General features: G+C 38.9%; 1 protein-coding gene and 1 long non-coding RNA gene across 3 annotated transcripts in view; one reads left to right on the top strand and one right to left on the bottom strand.

Annotated features, from left to right (window-relative positions):
* The window catches only part of LOC138000018 (uncharacterized), a 28103-nt gene extending 17396 nt beyond the window's left edge, over window positions 1-10707 (bottom strand). For both annotated transcript variants that reach the window (XR_011123046.1, XR_011123045.1), the window contains exons 1-2: window positions 10400-10707; window positions 3223-3857 (exon numbers count right to left, since the gene is read on the bottom strand). This is a non-coding gene — a long non-coding RNA (uncharacterized lncRNA). The remainder of the gene's footprint in view (window positions 1-3222; window positions 3858-10399) is intronic.
* Window positions 1-22500, top strand: part of LOC138000017 (ATP-dependent translocase ABCB1-like) — a 54787-nt gene that overhangs the window by 29806 nt on the left and 2481 nt on the right. Inside the window, exons 8-25 of the mRNA XM_068846124.1 lie at window positions 1510-1623; window positions 1871-1987; window positions 4122-4247; window positions 4658-4861; window positions 5235-5405; window positions 6275-6436; window positions 7239-7314; window positions 7726-7895; window positions 8783-8965; window positions 12154-12258; window positions 13049-13126; window positions 13368-13451; window positions 14270-14479; window positions 16908-17008; window positions 17598-17738; window positions 18705-18861; window positions 21710-21907; window positions 22014-22220. Of these exons, the coding sequence (XP_068702225.1) occupies window positions 1510-1623; window positions 1871-1987; window positions 4122-4247; window positions 4658-4861; window positions 5235-5405; window positions 6275-6436; window positions 7239-7314; window positions 7726-7895; window positions 8783-8965; window positions 12154-12258; window positions 13049-13126; window positions 13368-13451; window positions 14270-14479; window positions 16908-17008; window positions 17598-17738; window positions 18705-18861; window positions 21710-21907; window positions 22014-22220 (2604 nt within the window). The remainder of the gene's footprint in view (window positions 1-1509; window positions 1624-1870; window positions 1988-4121; window positions 4248-4657; window positions 4862-5234; window positions 5406-6274; window positions 6437-7238; window positions 7315-7725; window positions 7896-8782; window positions 8966-12153; window positions 12259-13048; window positions 13127-13367; window positions 13452-14269; window positions 14480-16907; window positions 17009-17597; window positions 17739-18704; window positions 18862-21709; window positions 21908-22013; window positions 22221-22500) is intronic.

Raw genomic sequence — 22500 nt, 5'->3', positions numbered from 1 at the left:
TGTTCATGGGACACTAATCTTGTATTTTTCGATTTCTGGAAATGTGGATACACAAAAAAATCAGGGCCTCAAGCGCTTAATAGTCTTGTTTTGTCAGCAATTGTTGTATTTGCGGACATTTTGTCCTTGAGTTTCGAAAAAGTTCTCAGAAAATCGAACGTATAAACCTCAAACTCACCAGTTTCGTTGTTCAAGGATAAAGGGCTTTAGAGGATAAGCACAATGCAACATCACAGAAGCAGGAGTCAATCTTTGAAAATAACTTGCGAACGATGCGAAAATGTGCAAGGTTTAATTGGTCCTTGACTTACAATTTCTCAAATGACAAACAAAACAAAAGTCATAAACCAAACAATACGAAGTTTGCAAAAGCATTTAAATCTACCAGGTTTGTATAAAGAATAAAAAACAATCATTACCAACCAGCATTTTCACGCAAACACGAGTGACGATGCTTGCACACAAACACAAGATATTGCGCCAGGTTACTAAGCCGTTGAACGATCGTGTTTTATTCGAAGAAACAGAAATGCCTTTTAGAGCTTTCCACCTTTGGAAAACGAAAATTTCCAGTGTCTATATAATTTCATATTTGTGCTTGTGAGTATCTTCAACATTTAGAGTTGGACAAATCCTTTTTCATTTCAACTGGAATTGCTTACATTCGTTTTGAAGTCTTTTGTCATTCATTTTGAAGTCTTTTACAATGTATCGGCTTTTGTCCACTGCGTTTGTTATGCCCAAGACAACATTATTATGTTAAATTTGAATAGATTACTTAGCTGGAACTTGGCTCAAAATCTTTGACCCGTGTATAAGTCGAGGGCGATTTTTGGAGCTTCTTTTGATGCCATAAAAGGTCGACTTATACACGAGTAAATACGGTAAATATTAATTAATTAATTATATTCAGGTTCAAATTTATTTTAAATGTTGGGGTGTAATTAGATTGAAGTTCCCACTACGAGAACCACCGACCCGTGGAATGGGCGAGAATTTACATGTCTCTTCCCTGCCCACTTTTGCTTGTACATGTTAGTTCAAATTCTTGAGAGGTATTGTGTTCAACATCATGGCAGAACTGAGCACATGTGGAAGGCTGTATAATCATGGAAAATCTCTTGGAGAAGACTTAAGGAAGATTATACAAGACATTATCGGAAAGGGGGGATACTTCACCACAGGTTTCTTCATGAGAGTTTTTCTGTAATTGCCAAAGAAAACAGATTTGAATTTTGAAAACATATTTTTCCATTGTTGCAGTCGTTCCGGTACACCTAACAGTGTTAAGTCGGTGGGAAACGAATTTTCATCAAAATGTTTAATGGAAGTGGGTAATTAGGGCCCATTCCACAGATTTATGGTTTTCGTAGTATCTAAGGGTTGGGTTTAACGATGTTTGACTCCCTTTTGTTATACAATAATTTTAATGTATTCCAAGGTGGTCCTCAAGTATCGATCAGTACAAATCTTAAAAAAAATAGACTCAATTATTGATTTTATTTTCAGGTATTTTTTTCAGTCCTGATTGGTGCTATGCAACTTGGTCAAGCTGGTCCTAATTTTAATGATGTGGCAACAGCTAGAGGAGCAGCCTACAAAGTGTTTCAGATTATTGACCGGGTAACAATTTCACATCCACCTAACAACACTCATCAGTTAGTAGACACTACGATGTCCCAAGAGAAATCAAAAACAATGCCTAATAGATGCAAAATTTTGTAGGGGTAAACAAGGTGTATTAATGGGATTTGAGAAAGTAGAGTATGAATTGTTGTAACAGCTGACTGATACACAGTATTACTGAATCTCAACCGGAACACATTACTTTTAATAATTGTGTTAATTATATAATTGTTTTGTTTTAAAGGTTCCTCCAATTGATTCCAACTCTGCAGAGGGAGTAGTACTAGATGACAGTTCCTTTCAAGGAAATGTGGCATTCAACAACATTGAATTTGTTTATCCTTCACGACCAGATATTCAGGTACACAATCAAAGCACAACTTACAAAAATTTCAATCAATGAATTTATTGCTTCAGTCACTTGCTGCTGAATATTTGATAGGAACACACTGTGGGAAAACATATATTTTAAGAATCATTTGAAAGTCGAATTCATATTAACTCAAATCAAATTTTGGTTCTTGAGGAGAAAGAAAAACTAGAGCAAATTAATGATTGCATGTATAGGTACTTGTACATGAATGTGGGTATTTCAATATCAAATACAGCTCAGTGATATTTTGATGTGTGATTTAACTTTTGGGGGATATAGCTGAGCTGTAATAACTGTTTTAGCAAACAGTATTTTTGGCACAAAATTTACTGATTGGAAGTTAAGTCCAAAACTATGCATTTTCTTGTCAAGCTATTTTTCATCATCTGTAGCAGAGTACTCGGGTCAGGATCAATGTGAGAGACTGAAATTCACATTACCATAACAGACCCAGTCTTGTCTAGCTATAATCTGCATTTTAAATTGTAGCAATATGCCTTCACTAAGATTATGGAAACCAAATTATTAACAATAATAATAATAATTATTGTTCTTGTTAAAGAATTTACCTTTGGACCTACTGTAGCTACACAATTATGTACTTATTATGTGTTGCATGAGGAGGGGAAGGCTAAACCCCAATCCCACACTGTCAAGGACTTAATTAATGAAGGCATCTTGTGAGTTGAATGTTCAAACAAAAGAGCTGGCAATTATAATCAGACTGAGTATGATCTGCATTTTTTAAAATCAGACTGTCAATGTCATAATTATTATAAACACAATTGTTCAATTTTTATTCAAATATCTTACCAAGGATGTTGTTCAATGTGGTGAAGTACAGTAAAATAAACAACAGCTCCTTCGATGACTGTCATCTTTCAAGTGGTCAACATTATAAGGCTAACAGTTGGCTGACAATTGACCAACATCCGCTTGCAGTCAAAGGACAAATTAATAGCCATTCAAGGTTTTCCAGAGGTTTTATTAGAAGCTGGCAACTGGTGAATTTCGCCGGCTACTTCCTAAGTTATTGCCATGCCTACTTATTTGATAAGCTTAAAGTACACGATCCTCACCGTTTCACTTCGATCCATTTTAGTTTATTTTAATTCAATAACACAACTACATGACATGTAGAATATCAAGAAAACTTTTGCTGGATGTTCTGCTCCTTTTTGGACATTGGATATTTTTATGAATTCCTGGTTATTTGCACTCACCTTAGCCACTCACTAATGTGATCTTTGCAGTCCGCCATGTTGGATGAATAGAGGAGAAAGACTGGTGCCAAATGTTGTCTTGAATACATTCACTACATACGACCTTTCGGTTTTCCACATGTTGTTTATTAAAATGGAAGACAAAACTAGAAAGTGTGCAGCTGCAGCTGCAGCTGCACTAGAAAGCGTGCAGCTGGAGGTGATATTTTATCTTATTTCAACAAGAGATTGAGAGTGCAAAAAAAATGTCTTCTAACTTGTCCATGTGCAGCTACGTGTTAATAAATATTTGTGACTGATGTTGATACCCAGATTGCTGTAAATGCCATTTCCGAGCTACTAGATTTCAAAATTTTCTTGGGGAGCATGCTCCCAGACCCCCCCTAGGGGAAAGCCTGGGCCTTGTGCTTTCTTTCTTGCCACTGTGCTGCCTACTCCACAAACCCAGCCGTTTACTAAAAAAACTTATTTAAACTGCTGGTTTTCATTATACCTGGGCTTCTTAATGTAAGTGGCAGTCACTCATGTCTTTTACACAGAAGGAGTAAACTGCAGGTTGCAGGTTAGAGTTGCAGGTCATTGTTTCAAGGTCATAGCTCAAACAAACCAAACCTTTACCAATGCCAACACTAAACCTAAAAAATAATATTTAAGCACAAGGTTAGCATTTTTGTAAAGGTTTGGGTTGTTTCATGCAGTTATGGTAAAACAATGACCTGCAACCTGCACTTTAAATTACACCCTCCGTCCTTTACAATGGTTTGAGTGAAAATCAAGGCAGTCTGTAGCTGGCCGTGAGAGGTAATTTTCTGTATTAAATCTGTTAGTTTGTTAACTTTGCAATTCTGTGGCAATGAAATTACATGACTGTGTGCGTGCTACTTTTGTTTGTGGGACAGATTTTGAAAGGTTTGAATCTGACGGTGCAGAGTGGACATACAGTAGCTTTGGTGGGTGAAAGTGGCTGTGGAAAGAGTACAGTTGTCAAGCTGCTTCAGAGGTTCTATGATCCAAGTAGTGGACAGGTATGATCATGGTATCAAAGCTGAAAATAGCAAAGTAATGACTGTTCTTGTACTTAAATGTATAGAAAAAAATACAGGTTATTGATTGAATTGTGGATGACAGTTCAATATCATATGTTTTGAATTCCTTATTATAAATAAGAACAGTGAGACTGTTCGTGAGCTTGTTTCAATAATGAGGAACATGTACATCTTGGATTTCTTAGTGATGGTGACTACAGTTTAGGAGAAAAACATTATTGTTATTGTTATCTAGTTGGCTTAGTGTTTTGTTTTTTCAAAAAGAATATTGAGAGCTGTAAAAATTTAAATAAGAGAAGTATACATGTACATGCGTACAGTTACTGATATTTGTTTTAAAAAAAACATTGCAAGAGAACATTGATTTTGTGTTATTTTTGTCCATCAAGGTAACTGTTGATGGTCATGATATTCGCAGTTTGAACTTAAAATGGCTGAGGCAGCACATAGGTGTTGTGAGTCAAGAGCCAGTGTTATTTGATACTACCATAGCTGAAAATATTCGATATGGAAAAGACGGTGTGACTCAGGAACAAATAGAAAATGCTACAAAAATGGCAAATGCCCATGACTTCATCACTAAGCTACCACAGGTGAGTTCAATAATATTGAATTGTTTGCAGTGTTACTTTGTAGTCCTATTTGCAATGGAAAAAGAAGAGAGATACCCTACCTTGTCTTCCTTTTTTTTTCTTTAGAAAATATTATACTCATATAGTACTGAAAGTTCTTAGGGAGTAGATGAGTTAGAAAGTTTTGAAAATCTTAATTTTGTTAGGTTTTTATTGTATATTCATTTTTTGTTCTGGTAAGCGTACAATCATGTACATTTTTAGTCAGTATTTGTAATCTTCAATATTTGTTACTGTTAAAGATGACTAATCACCCAATCGTCTTTATGACGTTCAGGTCTCTTGGCTTATTTTCCAGTCAATGAAAACGTTTAACTTATATCAATCCATGCAGGGCTATGACACTCTTGTTGGAGAGCGAGGAACACAGTTAAGTGGAGGGCAGAAACAACGCATTGCCATTGCTCGTGCTCTTATCAGAGATCCCAGGATATTGTTGCTTGATGAAGCAACCTCTGCACTTGACACTGAAAGCGAATCATTAGTGCAAGCTGCTCTGGATAAAGTGAGTGGCGTGTACAACCCTAAACAGATGAGTAGTAAAGTACCTGTTAAGCCAGGTAGAATCCTAGAGAAATTTTGTTTGGGACACTCTTGTACACATACGTACAGGGTACATGTCTCTTTCTAGCCTGCGTAGCAAGCGTTTCCGTGCTGTTTTGGAGCAAAGGCCGCGCGAAAAGTGGCGCGAGTAAGCGGGGAGGGGGTGGGGTTCCTTCCCCTCCCCCTCCCCCTCCCCCCGCTTTCATTTTTTGCCTCTCGTTTCATTTATCGCGCGGCCAAAACCGAGAATCTCGTTCCTCGGTCTTTCTTTGCTCCAAAACTGCACGGGAACGCTTGCTACGCAGGCTAGTCTCTTTCCTGACCACCTAATACCTTTGCGCAACCCATTACCCCTTACTTGTTGACCCCAAGTAAGCTGATGATACTAAACATCATGAATGTTTGGGTATACGTGTACAACAGTCAGTGAGGGGTCAGGGGTGGATAAATAGCCCCTTTTCATGTGCAACATTTATGTTAGATTATGTTAGATAATTGCTCAAACATTGCATGTGTGCCAGTTTGTCTGGGATTTTAGGTCAAGGGTCAAGAATGCTGCTCTGAATAAAGTGTGTTACTACCAAAAACAGATGAAAAAACAAACTTAAAAGAATCTACATGTAATGCCAATTAACTCACAGGTTTTTATTAAGAGAAACTCCATTCTACAAACTACACGAATTCTAATGATTGAGTTTTAATCTTCATTGTAAGTTATGAGTTAATGAGTGCTGGTGATGTGAGTGCTGATAGAGAAAAATAATGAAGCTTACAGTTACTTCTGATGCATTTAAATTTGTAATGGTACTTTTTTTTTATTGTTTTTCACAGGCACGCCAAGGACGTACAACCATTGTTATTGCCCATCGCTTATCAACAGTCAGGAATGCTGATGTTATTTCTGCCATTCAGGAAGGTGTGGTTGTAGAGCAAGGCAGCCATGATGAGCTGATGCAAACTGATGGAGTTTATCACCAATTGGTCGTGCTTCAGGTACATCATTTAACAACATTTATCAGTGCCAAAATCCTCGAGTTTTACGTTTGATGAATTGACTCAAGTGACTTAAGGGCCCACTGACGGATTTTCGCGCGTTGCTAAGGAAGTGAAATGTTACTTCCGGTAACTGACGTCATTATATCATGAGCTGACAAGACAACCCACTCACAAGCAAAAATCACCGCACAAACTGTTGTTTCCATCGAAGGTTTTTACTCGCCCTTCATCGCGCTCGTTCTCAGATCAACTGCGCATGCGAAACGAACTGACTTCGGGTTTGAGAGAAAAGCTAAATTTCCGGCGGTTTTAAATTGAATTAATTTTTTTTTTACATGGCACGTTTCACCCCCAAATACAGAATATAGCTAAGCATTGATTTTTTAAATTCATCTTTTTTGAAAAAGTTATGGGTATTTCAGTATCGTTTATGTCTTTAAAAAGAACATTTTTCAAAATAAAAAGAAAACCATGCTTGGCTGGATGCAAAAACGAACACAAATTATCAAACCATCGATTAAATACCCAAATTGCGTAGCACGGAGACAAATTTAGAGTTTTCTTTTATTGGTCACGTGACCATGGGCGTGGTATGATGACGTCATATTTAGGGTCATTGGCTTACAAAAGTTGGAAACTGACCAAAATGACAAATTCTCTCAAATTACTTTATCATTACATCCTTAGCAACGCACCCCAAAAAATACGTCAGTGGGCCCTTAATTGTATGAAATACTGTGTTGTTGTCGTCTCAATTAACCTTCTGGAGGGAACTCACCCATCATGTGTTTTTTTACAGACGTTTGAAGAAAAAGAACACGGTGGTGACATTGATGATGATGATGATGACGATGATGCTGATGTTGAAGAAAAAGGTTGGTAAAATTTAAGAATCCGATCCCACCAACGCGTCGGCCAACACGTCTGCCAACGCGTCGGTCGACTGTCGGCCGACTGAAAATTTTCAAAAAGCAAGTTGCAAAGTTTGGACACCTGGGTTATAACTGTTACCACTCATCAATACAAAAGTAATATGTAGTGACTTGTGAATGGATCTTTTGAAAGCTGTTTTTCCTCTGTCCTACAAGACACAAAGTTGCTCTAATAATGCCAGTTACAAATTTGAGTGAAGATACAGCTTTCTGTAGCTTGCTAATTGCTGAATTTGGATTAATTGATTTTCTCCTTAAAAAGAATTTGGTGCTGTAAGAGTACACAATTATTTTCTCTACATGCACATGGCACATGTAGTTATTAATCATAGTTTAAACGTGATTGACTTTCAGAATCAATGGCAGCAGCAAATTTCATGCGTAGCATGTCTCACATGTCAAGCGATAGTGAACATGAAGACACAGATTTGGAACGAAAACTGTCTGTTCGAGTATCACGCAGATTGTCAGCAAAGCGAAGACCAGGTTCTGCGTTAGATAGACCCGATTCTGGCAAGGCTGAGGTGGGTTTAAATGTCAGCGATGATTATTATATTATATTCAAATTACATGGTAAAGATTCACAGTCCTGGCTTCATTTATTGATGTTATGGTAACCATGTGGAATCATGTATTATCATTGATACAGTAGGTGATTCACCGTCATATGTTACATCTGTTTATTTATTAAGTTCTTTTCATGTATTAGTCTTCAATATTCCTGTCTCATTTATTTGCAGTAATCATTGTGAGTAAATTACATACAGTTAATATGCAGGCCATGAAAGTGACAGTTCTGACAATCACACTCATTTACAAGAAACTTAAAGGAAACACTCCTAATTACCTGAATGAACTTTTAGTTATAAATTCTAGCATGCATATGAGGAACACAAGATATTGTAATTTAAATTTGTTTTGTCCTAGATATAGTTATGCTACGGAGGATGGTCGTTCTTTTACAGTTTGTTCTTTCAGGGATTGGAACTCTTTACCAAGATCTCTGAGAGTTTTGGACAGTTACTCACGTTTTGAAACATTAGCCTTTTTAAGAATTTTTTTAGTCACTCAGAAAAAGGACTTGAGTTTTTAACTTTTGACGATATTGTATATATTTTTATTCTGTATCTTTATCATTTTTAATGTCTTTTAGCTTAAGTTAGGTAGAACCAGTGTAAATATGTTTCAAGGGCCACTGGGGTATCAGTTGTTAATACTATCATGAGCTACCCTTGTGAAATAAAGTCACTATCTATCTATACACTAGAAGTCAAAATCTTGGACTCATTTTAGGAGACCGTGCCCGTACCCGTGCCATCTCTGATTAATCATCATCACTCATCACCTCATTTCCGTCGAGTGGAAAGGAAATTGTCATGATAAAAGGGTCTGACATTTTAAACTTTAATAGGTGACAAAAGACAAAGATGGCAAAGAAGAGATTCTTGAAGAAGAGGTAGAACCGGCTCCATTTTTCCGGATCCTGAAGTTGAACAAACCTGAATGGCCATTCATGGTTGTCGGAAGCATTTCTGCGGCTATTAATGGGTTGTTTCCATTCGCATTTGCATTGGTGCTGTCAGAAATCCTCTTTGTAAGTACAACAGCGTTTGAATTATTACATGGTGTAAAGTGCAAACATTGAGGAGGATTTTAGACCCAACATTTAACCATCAGAGAACCATACATGTTTCACGAATCTCATGCATACAGTAACTTAATTATATACCAGCTGTTGCTACATGTCTATTAAATTTGATGTACTAATAAGTACGGTTATTACTGTTATCTATTATTAGTATCACCTAGCCTGCGTAGCAAGCGTTCCTGTTCGACAAAAGAGCTTCGAACCGATTTTCTGCAAACTGGCCGCGCGAAAGTTGGGGCAAGAGACTGAGGGAACGCTTGCAAGAAGACCCCCTATTTTTGAAAAACCCGTTCGCCCACGAACGGGGGCTTCTGATTGGTGCGGCACAGTCACAATGATTGACAGGTGACAAATTCTGGAGCGTGACAAAGGGAATGCTGGAAGATGTGGAAGGTTTTGAATCGTGTGTCGAAGCTGAGCGAATCGGGTCTCGGGTTTTACATTGAAAAGGAAAAAAGAACTGTCAATGCGCCATCTCTTTAACTGTATAGATGTAATGGCCGTTTTGCCAACAGGATTCGGAAAAAGCTTAATTTTTCAGATGTTTGTCATGATGTGCGGAGTGCGAAATAAAAGAACTTAAAACGAAGAACCGGCTTCTCGAGTATCATCGTGATTTCTCCATTTCAAAGCATAATACGCAATCAAGTAAGTGGTTGAGGTGAATTCTATGGGAATGACAGCCTGTAATTTAAATGAAAATCTGGACTGCTTGGACAATATCCATCAAGGGGAATTCAATATTATTTACGTGTCAGCTGAAGCCGCTATGGCGTTTCCGTAATTCATTAAAAGCAAAAGATTCGATCGTTATTTAACAAAAGTTTGGACTGAACTGAAGTGAGCTTTTCGCTCGCTTGCAAAAGATACTTTATTTACGCAGGATGAATTAATAAAATGCCTGCGAACTATCAGAATCCACATGTTTCAGGATCAAGGAAATTCGTCAAATTCTCTGCGTACCTTGCCTGATGTAAGCTTGAGTCCTATATCATGGATTGAGACAAGATGAAGACAACTACGCAGCCTGTTAAATCTTCTCTTAATTATTGCGAGAAGAAAGCGGCTCGTTTGTAAAGTTATTCGATTTTTTAAAGAACTTTTACTTGCTATTTCATCTACGATTTCGTGACGATTTGACCAAAAACGTACTGTGGATTATCAAACTAGCGAGGAGGTTTGGCTGTAATTTCCAGGAGATTTAATACGATCCATTTCGTGAACCACTCTGCACCAACAAAATAGCCAGCAAGTCCACAGGCTCCCCAAGCTGAAAATACGTGGTGTATGCGACAGCTTGTGTAGAGAATTGTATGGGAAAATCACCGATCGTAAAAAATTGTGTAAATAACTATCTCATTTGAAATAAAGTTTTCCTACCTCAAATGTGTGACGAACTTGACCTCTTGTGCCGAGTTTAGAGCCATTCTGACGACGTTTAGTGAAGTTATCCGGAAACGGTTACTAAAAAAATAGGAAGGCCGACCACTCCATCCATCGCTGGCCAGACCTCACTCCACAAATCGTTTTCTCCTCAACAGGAAAAGTCCTGAATCGCAATAAAAACAACAGTTCCATAAAGCCCAATAAATTTCACTCCAAATACTTGTGTTTCGGCGGCCGAAAGACTCGTGAAGAACGAAAACTTTGCCTTAAAATTCACCCCTTCGGCTTTCCTCAGAGGCTTGTGACCGGGCAGTCAACAACGGCCGCTCGCAAACTGGTTTCACCCTCAACTCTGATTGGAGGGTCGTGTTGCCAGCGCGCGTTCAAATTCAAATGGACCAATCAGAGTTGATGGTGAAACCAGCTTGCGAGCGGCCAGCTTCCGACTGGCAAGTCGCACTGAAATCGTCGTTAGTTTTAAACTTAAACCTATTTGAATGGTTTCATGGTCAGCTTTGCTGGAGATTTGCATTTAACGGCCTTACTTACTACCCATCGAACTCTGTACGAGTTTATTTGTTTCTAAATTTCGTATTTTACGAGCGCACGGATTGCTTACAAGTTCTCAAAAATTGGCTGTTGTTTTCGATAACTTCTATTCCAACCGCTCTGCAAATATCAGCTAGAACTTGCCCGTAAGTTTCTTTTCGATGGTTTAAACAAATTCTCAGAAGAAACGTTACCAGTCGTACCCGGCTTAGAAGCTGCCGTTACAAATTTAACATCTAAAATCACACTGGCAAATTCTGCGTTGATCACTCGGTGTTTCCTCGGTGCCTCGGTTTGTTTTGTCGGAAGCCAACATGTGTTAACATGGTTATCTTCTATTGGCTAATTTGTTAATAAGACGTCAATCAGCGTGTGTCAAGTCAACAATAAAAAGGTGGGCGTTTTTCAAAAATAGGGGGTCTTCTTGCAAGCGTTCCCTCAGTCTCTTGCCCCAACTTCCGCGCGGCCAGTTTGCGGAAAATCGTTGCGAAGCTCTTTTTGTCGAAAAGGAACGCTTGCTACGCAGGCTAAGTATCACCCAACTAGTGGACTAGTGCAAATCCTGCATTTTAATTGGCTACGCTACCAGAGAACTATTAGTAATAGTCCTCGAGTAGCGAAAAGCGTGACGCTTTCTTTCGTTTTATTCCCAATTAAATATTTCTTTAACTTGCATTTGCTAACTTTATTATTGCGTTTTCTGTCCGACTAGTTGGGTGATACTAAAACAATTAGACCCTTCACCCTCAAGGGCCACGGGTCAATAGCCCATTCGGCTTCGCCTCATGGGTCTAATTGTTAATTATATAAGTATTATCCCACAGCTTTTGTTTTTCCCTTTTAATAAGACAAGTCAATTTCATGGATGGGCTAGCGATTAATTTTAGGGCGTGTTCGATTGACCCTATTCCGGAATAAGAATACGTGGAGTGATTATTAAAACGGTATGTTTGGCGCTTTTCGAAGTAGCAAGGATAATAAGATTATGTTTAAAATAGCATTTTAGCAGATGTTTGACAATTTTAATGTGAATCTCCGTAAAAACGAAGGATTTCTAACTTATATTCCACGTATTCCTATTCCGGAATACGGTCAATCGAACGCACCCTTAGTTTGAACTTTAACTCTTTCACTATTGTTGTTGTTGTAACTTGTTATTCTCATTACGACCATTGTCATTTCCTGTTACATTTTGTTAGGTATTTACTTTCAACGACCCAGCAAAGATGAAAAAGGACTCTGAGTTCTGGTCGCTCATGTTTCTGGCTATTGGTGCAGCAAGTTTCCTTGCTCAGTTAATTCAGGTAGTTTATGGTATATCATAATTGAAAAGACACGTTTAAGCAATAGAGGACGTTGTCCTTGTTTCCATAGCCTCATCTAAACACTCGGGGGAGTTTGGAGAATTCTCGACAGTTATCCAAACCCACGACTGCGTCCCGGGTTTGCATAACTGTCGAGAATTCTCCAACTCCCCCGAGTGTTTAGATGAGGCTATGGAAACACGGGAAAAAAGTCCTCTATTGCTTTTATGAAGTTTTTCTCAAAGATAATTCGACAAGTGAAGGAAAATGGTGGTTTTTTTACTTTCTGATTGAAACAGATTTTCTTGATACACGCTCGTATTTTCTACCAGTCAATCAAAACGCGCGTCTGACTATACATAAACCAATCAAACTTCGTGTGATGTCACAGCCGTGTTTCCATACTCTCATCTAAACACAGCTATTGACCAATGAGAGTGCGCGCACTATCCTAATTTTTTATAAATTATTATAGTGTTATGTCAACTTGCTAGTTGACAGAACATCTTTTCTTTATGGCTTGTGTAGATACAAAAAGGCGCGCGAGGAAACGAGTGCCTTTCCTCCCCTCCTCGCGCGCACATCTCGTTCTCGCACACTCGTATCTCGCCTCTGTTCAGCTCTTTTTTCAACATAATTGAACCCAATCGACATTTTAGCATTTGAACCAAGTCCTCTGCTCGGTTATATTTTGTTCCCTATTTTAGCTGAAGCAACTAAAATTTACAAGAAGGTAGGCAAAGTTCGCTTGTACCCTTCATATTTTTTCCAAATTTGTTGATTTTGTTAGGCTATTATGTTTGCAAAATCTGGTGAACTGCTAACCATGCGTTTGAGGAAATTAACATTCGAGAGCATTTTGAAACAGGTTAGTGTCTGTAATCAGTACTGATGTTTCAAATCGTGCAACTGAAATTGAAAAAAAAAATTTTTTTTTTCGCGATTTGTGTATGACCAGCAATTTATGTGATGAAAGAAATAAATGTTTCGGATGCTTCCACGCAATTTCAATGGCGCAATAGTGCGTGGAGCTTTATATAGAGGAATGCATTGGAGGTGTGCAATTGTTTAGGAACTTTTCGTAATGGGCAATCTTTTTGTTTTTTCAGGAAATATCTTACTTTGATGATCCTCTTCACAGCACTGGAGCTTTAACTACAGCACTGTCAACACATGCTTCAGCCGTTCAGGGGGTAAATACACTATAACTGTGTTTGGTAGCGTTCAGGGCTGTAGGACGAGACATTTCAATACTTTCATTCACCATCAAAGCTCTCGCACATTATTTAACTGTCGCTACGCTACCCGGTAACGAGAGGATCCAAAGAATAATCCTTGCAAATGGGAATACCGGGGGATTACTCGTTAAGATAAAGAAAATAACAACTAGGTTAAAAGCACGGCAATAAAAATAGTCTTGAATGGAAGCTTCCATTTTCCCGTCCTATGCAAAGTAATAATGTGACATGACCGAAGTCCTGTTGGTTTTTTGCAAAACATGATCCCTCAACAGGAACTCTCCCCGATTATCTACCTTTAGTTGTAGAATAGACGGTCAATAGTCATGTCGACCATTCTTTCGTCGTTGCTGAACTTCCCCAATAGGTTTACTAACACGGAATTGGTTTCTGCTTGTTGCATCAAAATCTTCACACAGTTCATAGGGCTAGCAAGGGTGGCACAGTCGGTTAGTGCGCGGCCTTGCAACAGGTCGCGAGTTCGATCCCCGGATCTGACATCCTTGTTTCGACTTCTTTCCTTTCAGTGTAGCCTAAGTAGCTTTAAATACCCTTAAAACGGATCACTGATGGAAAAGAGGGGGGTAAAATGAGCGCACCGTCGGCTTCCTGGGAGAATACTCTCTAGAGAGTAAAGGGACTTCCAACGTTAAATAACGTGTACCTTTACCTTTACCTAACGATATTGTACTGCCTGTTGCACTGAATTGCTTTGAAAAGGTGAAAAATGTCCTCTTTTTAGTTTGGTAAAAAATTTACTGTTCTCTTTCTAGGCCACTGGAAATCGCCTTGCCCAAATCGCAATGTCCATCACCACAATTGTTGCTTGTCTTGTGTTCGCTTTTATCAATAGTTGGAAATTAACCCTTGTGGTTCTGGCCATCATCCCTTTCCTCGTTGTTGCTTCTGCGATACAAATGAAGTTTTTTGCAGGAGGTGCAGCTTCCGGTCTTGGGGAAGATGATATTGTCCAGTCGGGCAAGGTCAGTTTGTTTTAGAAACCAGAGAAAACGTAGATGCTATAGGAATTTTCCCCAAAACCCAACAACATTTGCTTCAACATCCGTTCGATTTTGTAGAACAACAATGCCGGAATCGTGTGCCATCCCCTTCAACCGTGTTGAAACATTTTGAACCGATGTTGAAAGAGTTTCAAAGCGTTTAAACTTTGCTTCAACAGCAATTCAACATTTCTTTTGTTATCGCGAAGTTGAAGCAGTTCGCCCCCCCTCCCCTCCCTCTTTCAACATCGTTAGGTAAGCGCGTGCACACTTATCGGTCTCTCAACGACGTATCCATGCCCGTATCCATAGTAACAACCGCGGGCGGGCCGAATACCAGGCCTCAGCTGGTAGCTTTTAGAATCTCTGTACGGTGGCCAATTTACATTATCAACTCCGTTGATAAACCAAATTTTTGTACTCAGCTGGTAAAGCTTTGTTAAATCAAGTAGACCTCTTTCATAAAGGCGGCCAAATAAAATTGTCGGTTGTTTTAATGCTAGTAACCCTTTCTAGCCTCGCTACGACGAGCAAATTTCAAGAGAATATTTGTTTCAAAATGAGGGTAGTAAGTCTAATTAACATAAATACAAAAGAATGTAAAGGTGGTCGCTATTCATGCATGAAAGTGGTCTATGTTGTTACTGTTTGCCACACTTTGCCACACCAGCGTCAATCAGCGGTCAACATCGTTCAACGGCGTTCAACAAAATCGAACTGTTGACGAAACAAATGTTGAAGCCCTTTGCCCGGGCCATTGTCTCAAAAATATTATTTCCCGTTTTTCGACATGGAAAGTATTTCTCAACATTCCTGAAATAAGATTGGTATGAACGGTGCGGATGGTTGGAGAGAAAACTAAAAATTTATCGGCAGGCGTTCGCGTTCTTCACATAACCTCAAATTTGTTCATTTCATGTCGTTGTCAGGTGTGAAACGCATGTGCGGGGCTCTCAGAGGTATTGTGCTGCCCATTAAACCTTTTGTTTTGCGGTGTTTTCTTTTCTCGCTTCGATAAACTAGCCAACTTCTAAAACAGGAGGTGTAAGATAAATAATAGAACGGCCGCTGATTTACCGTAAATGATCTAATGAACGCCCCCCCCCCCCCCCCCCCCCAACACTCTGAAGTTTGTATTAAACGCCCCGTGAAAATTGGCGAAAATAGAGCAAAATCAATCGATTTATTAATTTCATTGCTTGATTCACCCTGCTAGCAGAGCCTTTCTTTTGCTTGCTCGATTTTGGCGTTCTCGAGAAAGACTCTGCATGAATCGAGTAAGATCTTTATTGACTATACGCTGCATGTTGCCAGGATGCAGTCTCGAACCCAAGGCTAATGTGCCAGATCTCGCCGCTGTGGTGCAGCGGGCTCAATTATAACCATCGGTTTTGTCACTAAATTGACGCTCGCACTGGAAAAACCGGATAGACGAGAGAAAGCAAGATTGACTTGTCCAGAAGTTCGGGCTCCGGTGGCTTCAAAGAGTTGACGCGATTCGGGCAGAGCCTACTTTTCTCCTCCTCAGTAAAGAAAAAGACAAAAGGAGGCTCTGCTCGCAGGGTGTGCTTGATTATCATCGGTTTGTCTATTATGTCATGTTCAATTTCAAGTTCAAAGTTCAATTTCAAGTTCAAAGGATAGCGCTCTTTGATCTTCTTGATCTCGGTGCTTAATATATCTGCACTTTTTTTTCCTGCCTGTTCGAGCTTGATAGCATCCAGGAATGACAAGACCCGGCTTTTACTTCGGGTAGAAGAGCACAGAACGCGCCATCAGTTTGGCAGTGTGGACGTTAACTTCCACACTGCCAAACTTCGACTCCACACTTCAACTCGATGTAATAATAATTTGAGACTAAATTTCTCGCATTTGCATTTCTTTATGATGACGTGTTCTGTGCTCTTCTACCCGAAGTAAAAGCCCAAGACCCACTTCGCGTTTTCGTTTTCCACAAACTTGGACGGTAAGGGAGTTCGATTCAGACGCAGCTAGAAAACCAGCAAGGATTCTGGACTTCAGCGTTTGGTTATAATATGAAAACAGGTTGCACTCGTTGAAGCACGCTCTTGATTATAGCGAAAGAAAAAAAAAAACAAAAACAAACCATCGAATGCAAAAGCCGTCAGCCCGCAGTCGAGATTCTTTTAACATAAAAACGTTTTTGGCGGAAAGCATACTGTATACAGTTTTGTTGAGTTCGTTAAAATAAGTTACGAGAAAAAACGCCTCCTATCTATTAAACGCCCCCTCTTGGACCCCTAAAATTAAAGAAACGCTCCGGGCGTTTATTAAATCATTTACGATAAATCGAGTTCGGGGTTTCTCGCAATTGCATAAATTGATGGCATGTCTCTGATGATCCTTTCTAGAGTGCACTGATCTTATTGTTATTGTCGTGCGTCAACAGATTGCGGTGGAAACAATTGAAAACATCAGAACTGTGGTATCTTTGGGCAGAGAAAGCACATTTTATGAAAAATATGCCGCAGCTTTAGAAGCGCCTTCCAAGTAAGCACCATTTATTGGCATGTTAAGGACGGTGCCTACCACTAATTCAAAGGCATTTTTGCCCGGTTTATAAATATGCGGGAAAAGCAGATCTTAACAAGTGTTACTGAAATCGAAAAAGGAAAATTTGGGGTAACCACGCATTTTTCAAAGATATTGAATATTAATAAGCAATATTTGTAAAAAGCTTTAATATAACAGCAATGTATGGCGTTCTTTTCCAAATTGAAGCTTAATTATCGATGTAAAATGCATGGTTACCCCCAATTTTCTTTTTGATACTAAGAGCAGTTGCTGAATTCTGCTATTTCCGCAAAGTTTCAAACTGCGCAAGAATATCTCTGTATTAGTTAGCATCACCCATAGAAAACCCAAGTATCTCAAGATGCGCAGAGTGTATGCGCAATAACAATAGTAGGCACCGAAACGAAACGGAGAAACTGCTGCGGAGGAAAACAAACCGCACTTCGAGTAGGTAATGTGGTTACCCAAACACGAAAACGAAAATTTCTGACATTGTATTTTGGTTGTTTTTTTTTTTTACCTCTGCACGTTGCTTACAAATAATTTCTTGTGTGGATATTTACAGGAGGGCCAGGAAAAAAGCTCATTTGCAAGGAGCATCATTCGGCTTGTCAGAGGCGTTCATGTTTTTTGCCAATGCCATAGCATTCAGATATGGAGCACATCTTGTGATGGAAAGGGAGTTGACTATGGACGAAGTCATGAAGTAAGATGTACAGCAGTTTGTTATTAACTTTATTACTCATGTTGAAACTTAGACCAGATCAGTTGAAGCTAAGACCAGAAATGTAGCTCGAATTGGGCATGCGCAGTGGTTCGTGATGGTGACTATGCCGCCGAGCATTCACTGAGAGCAAAAATTGGTTTTATCAACGGAGTTGATAATGTAAATTGGCCACCGTACAGAGATTCTAAAAGCTGACGTTTCGAGCGTTAGCCCTTCGTCAGAGCGAATGACGAAGGGCTAACGCTCGAAAACGAAGGTCTGACGCTCTGAAGAAGGGCTAACGCTCTGACGCGCTGACGAAGGGCTAACGCTCGAAACGTCAGCCTTTAGAATCTCTGTACGGTGGCCAATTTACATTATCAACTCCGTTGATAAAACCAATTTTTGTATACTACTTCCCCACCGACGCAGCACCACAGTTTCTTTAGAAACTACCCCCTTCATTCACTGAGAGCAGTGAGGAACATTGTTTAAGTCTCGGTGGTGAAAGGTAGTGTGTAGTGGGCTTGTCAAAAGTGTATGTGTGGTTATTGCAAGTCCATGAAATAGTTCAGAGTATGCTGGAAATACATTGCATTTTCGTAAACTGGTAAACTTGGAGAATTTTGGGTAACCATCTGCACTTCGTGTATGCACTTGTGACATATCAATCAAAACTAAAAATAGCAATAGCAACCAAAATACGATGCCTCGCAAACAAAAGTCACTCCACTCCATCGAGGACCCAAAGTAGGAATCGAACTTTTGGAGAGTGAGTTCTTGAAGAAATATGTCTATAGAACCGGACTTGATGAAGACCAAATTGAAATTGTATTGAAATAACACTGAAAGCGAAAAACAGAATTGATTATTACCGTATAACGGGTGAAGGTCACCGTCTTGCCTGCCAGCGGAAATGTTACACTTCGTGCTGTAACCACGCGTTTGTTTTGATTTTCCTAACAGGGTGGTGCTCGCCATTATAATGGGTGGTTTTACGTTGGGTCAGATCAGCGCTCTCACACCAGATTACGAGAAAGCTAGAGTGGCAGCTGCGCGCCTGCTTAAAATCTTCGATCGGAAACCTCTCATTGATAGTTCCTCTGAGAACGGCTTAACACCGGTAAGAATACTACCAAAGCTCATTTTCGGTTTCGAAGGGTTTTTCTTTTGGGGTCAACGATTCAAAGGTTGGCCCTGCCCTGTTTTTGTGTTCGTTACCGTAGCCTCGAATCTTTGGCCTCTGCGGAATCTCTTTTACCAGACTCTGGTTGCTTGGAGAGTGGATGGCACTTTCCACTGGAAAACTCTACCTTTTTTCTGTAGGGCTTAACCGCCGGATATGGCAATTAACCTTCCTAACAACCAAGGCCAAGTGAAAGTGCGAGGTTGCGGGGTGAGGATGGGATAAAAAGTATCACGTCTCTTATGTTTGTTCATCGGTTACATTCATTAGCATTAAAGTCCGGCTCCGTCCACTTCTAAACTCGCATGCTCCTTGATGCAAGACTGAGAGTTTTTTCTCATGTAGAGGCAAGTGTCGCAAAGCCTAGCATTTTTATTCCATGCCGCCAATCAACCCGCAAACGTAGTGAGGGATTCTCTTATTTTCTTCAGTGGTTTGCCAAATGGTGGCCTATAGAAAAAATAGTTTGTATTTGGAAACGACAGTACCCAAACTAGAGTGAAAATCCCAGGTTTTTGAATATCAGGCCTCCGTTCAAAAGGTGGATAACGCTACCCACCAGATAAATCACTATCCAGCGGATAATCACTGGCAAAACCAATTGAGTTATCTATTGGACTTTCGAGAATAATTATAATAATCTTTATTTGCCAAGTAAAACTAAACATAGATAACATCAAAAAGAATAAAAGGAAGTTCTTGAAAATTGAATTATGTACAATTAGAAAAACTGTCTTATTAATAACTAATAATAACAGTTTCATTTCTGAGATTTTACAAGGAATATTAAAAAGTAAGAATTGGAAGCAAAAAGTATCTAAAACTATCTTAAAAAAAAAAAAGAAAGCGAAAGGCCAATGGCAAATCCAAAACCCTATTATACAAAAGCTTCTAAAAAAAAACACTAAACAATGTCAATGGCTCCTTCGGCAGCTGCGATTTTAATATCGCAATTGTTGTAATCAAACGCGGCACGGCGCTTCACCCGCGATCCTCGAAGGCAAACCAGGGCCGATAATAATAATAATAATAATAGTAATAGTAATAGTAATAGTAATAGTAATAGTTATAGTTATAGTTATAGTTATAGTTATAGTAATAGTAATAGTAATAGTAATAGTAATAGTAATAGTAATAGTAATAGTAATAGTTATAGTTATAGTTATAGTTATAGTTATAGTTATAGTTATTAAATAATAACAACTTTATTATTTACTCACATAAAATTACACAAGTATTTTTATCAGCTAAAAAAAACTATTGACTTGAATCATTAAAAAAGGTAGAAAACATTTTCCTCCAATGTTACTTATAGTAAAACCGTGAAAAACATTACTGTGTTTGTTGCATGAAAACTTCAATCCCTCAAAATCAACATTGATATCGCAAAAACTGAATACGATAATAGGATGTAACATATTAACTTCAAATATGGAAATCTACCACGAAAAAACAATAATAATAATAATAATAATAATAATAATAATAATAATAATAATAATAAGAGCCAACAGAGTTGACGCTAGGTTCGTAGACAGGGAAAACAAGGAGGTGATGCTGATAGAGATGAGCTGTCCCTGGATGGATAACAGAAAGCAGAAAGATGAGGAGAAGACCTTAAAGTATGCGCCTTTGCGACTAGAGCTCAAGAGACAGCACCCAGGGTACAAGATTCGACAGTTCAACATCGTTATTGACGCTTTTGGTGGTTACTCAAGGAGTCTGAAGGATGAAGTCAAGACGTTAGTGGGCTCAGATAGGTACCGAAAGGTACTCAGAAGAATGCAGAAAGCCGTCCTAAGCCACACCCTTCACATCGCTAAAACATTCTAAGTCATGTGCTAGCCACTTGGACACCTTTGGGGCGCTAATGAGACAACACACAATTAGAATTCTGTAGATATTATGTGGATAGATATTTATTTTATTAATTTTATGCAATTTTATTCCTATCTTATGTAAACTCGTAAATGTTGAGATAATACTAGCTACGTTTATACGCCCAGTATTTGTGACTAGGGCCTGGCATTCAGGAGTTTTAAACTGCCATAATAATAATAAACCCATATTTTACCAGGGTAAACTCGTCAGACAAATCTGTTATAAATGGGTGACCTGGAAGACTAGAAATAAATTATTAAATAACAAGAAGCCATAATTAAATATCTAAATAAGTGAAAATTAGAATACTCTTATACACTCTAAAAGATTTCCGAGTTCATGTCTGCCTCCTCTTCAAAGCAAGTCTAAGTGCGAAATTTTTGTGATGGTAGCTAGTTCTACTTTATATATGAATGAAAACTAATTTGCAAAAGAAAAACTTCGCAATTAGACTCGTTTTGAAAAGGAGGCAGACATCAACTCAGAACTGGCCTATTGAATAACTAGATAATTACATGAATATTTAAACACATAAAAAAAATAAAAAATAAGACCTTGAGCTTCGACTTAAAAATTACGGTACAATTGACCAAATCTCCTTCAAGTACAATGGCAAACCAGTAAAAGCTAGCGCTCCAGAATAAAAACAACCTTTCTTTGCAGTTTCTGTGTGTACTTTGGGAAGTAAAAGATCTAAACCATTGCGCCTTATAGAGTAGTTGTGTGAAGACTTCATAAAATTATCTCTAAACAGATCTGGAGCAATATTATGTACGCACTTAAATACAAAAGTGCCCCAGGTCCCATGTCCTGACTGACTTGTCGCTTTAACGTCAAAAACCACTGGTCGAACAGGTCACAGTTTTGCCATCTATGATAGTTCGTATCTTTTGCTTTCTTGAAGGGCACTGTAACAGGCACAATTCAGCTACGAAGCGTACGTTTTCGCTATCCAACCCGGCCGAATGTCAAGGTATTGCGAGGATTAACACTGTCTGTTCAGAAAGGACAAAAACTTGCCCTTGTTGGTTCGAGTGGTTGTGGGAAAAGTACAGTTGTTTCGCTGTTGGAAAGATTCTATGATGCCGAGGACGGAGAAGTGGTAAGTTAGAGAGTAAAACAGTCAACTCTTTCAATAGCTGCAAGTCAAGTCTCTGAAGATGGACATTGAGGGTAAAGCTGCAGTTGATTTTGTTTTATACTCTTAGGCGATTGATGGTAACAATGTTCGAACTCTGAATATTCAGTGGTTGCGCTCGAGAATTGGTATCGTTTCACAAGAGCCCATCTTGTTTGGCTTCAGCATTGCTGATAACATTGCTTACGGCGACAACTCACGTGACGTAACAAGGGATGAAATTGAAGCTGCTGCAAAGGCTGCTAACATACACAGCTTCATTAATACTCTTCCAAAGGTAAGTGCCTGTTGATTTAGCTTTACTTATTATAGACGGTGATTTTTGAAGCTTGAACCTTGTTGGACTTCGTTGAAACAAACAGTTCAAAGGGGAATGAGTCGCAATTGCAATACAGGAAGTGGTTCTAAGCATGCTCCAAAACCGACGCAACGCAAGCATATCCGTAGGGCGCGTTTTTGGTGTCAAATTCAAACATGTATTCGGCAATTCAACATTTATTTCGGTTATTCAAACCTTCAATTCAATTGAATATTTGAATTGTCGAATTGAAAGTTTA

This window comes from Montipora foliosa, chromosome 4 (genome assembly GCF_036669935.1).
Source record: "Montipora foliosa isolate CH-2021 chromosome 4, ASM3666993v2, whole genome shotgun sequence".
In the NCBI taxonomy this organism is placed as follows: domain Eukaryota; kingdom Metazoa; phylum Cnidaria; class Anthozoa; order Scleractinia; family Acroporidae; genus Montipora; species Montipora foliosa.
The sequence above is the reverse complement of the archived record's forward strand: the minus strand, read 5'-3'. Positions and strand labels throughout refer to the sequence as shown.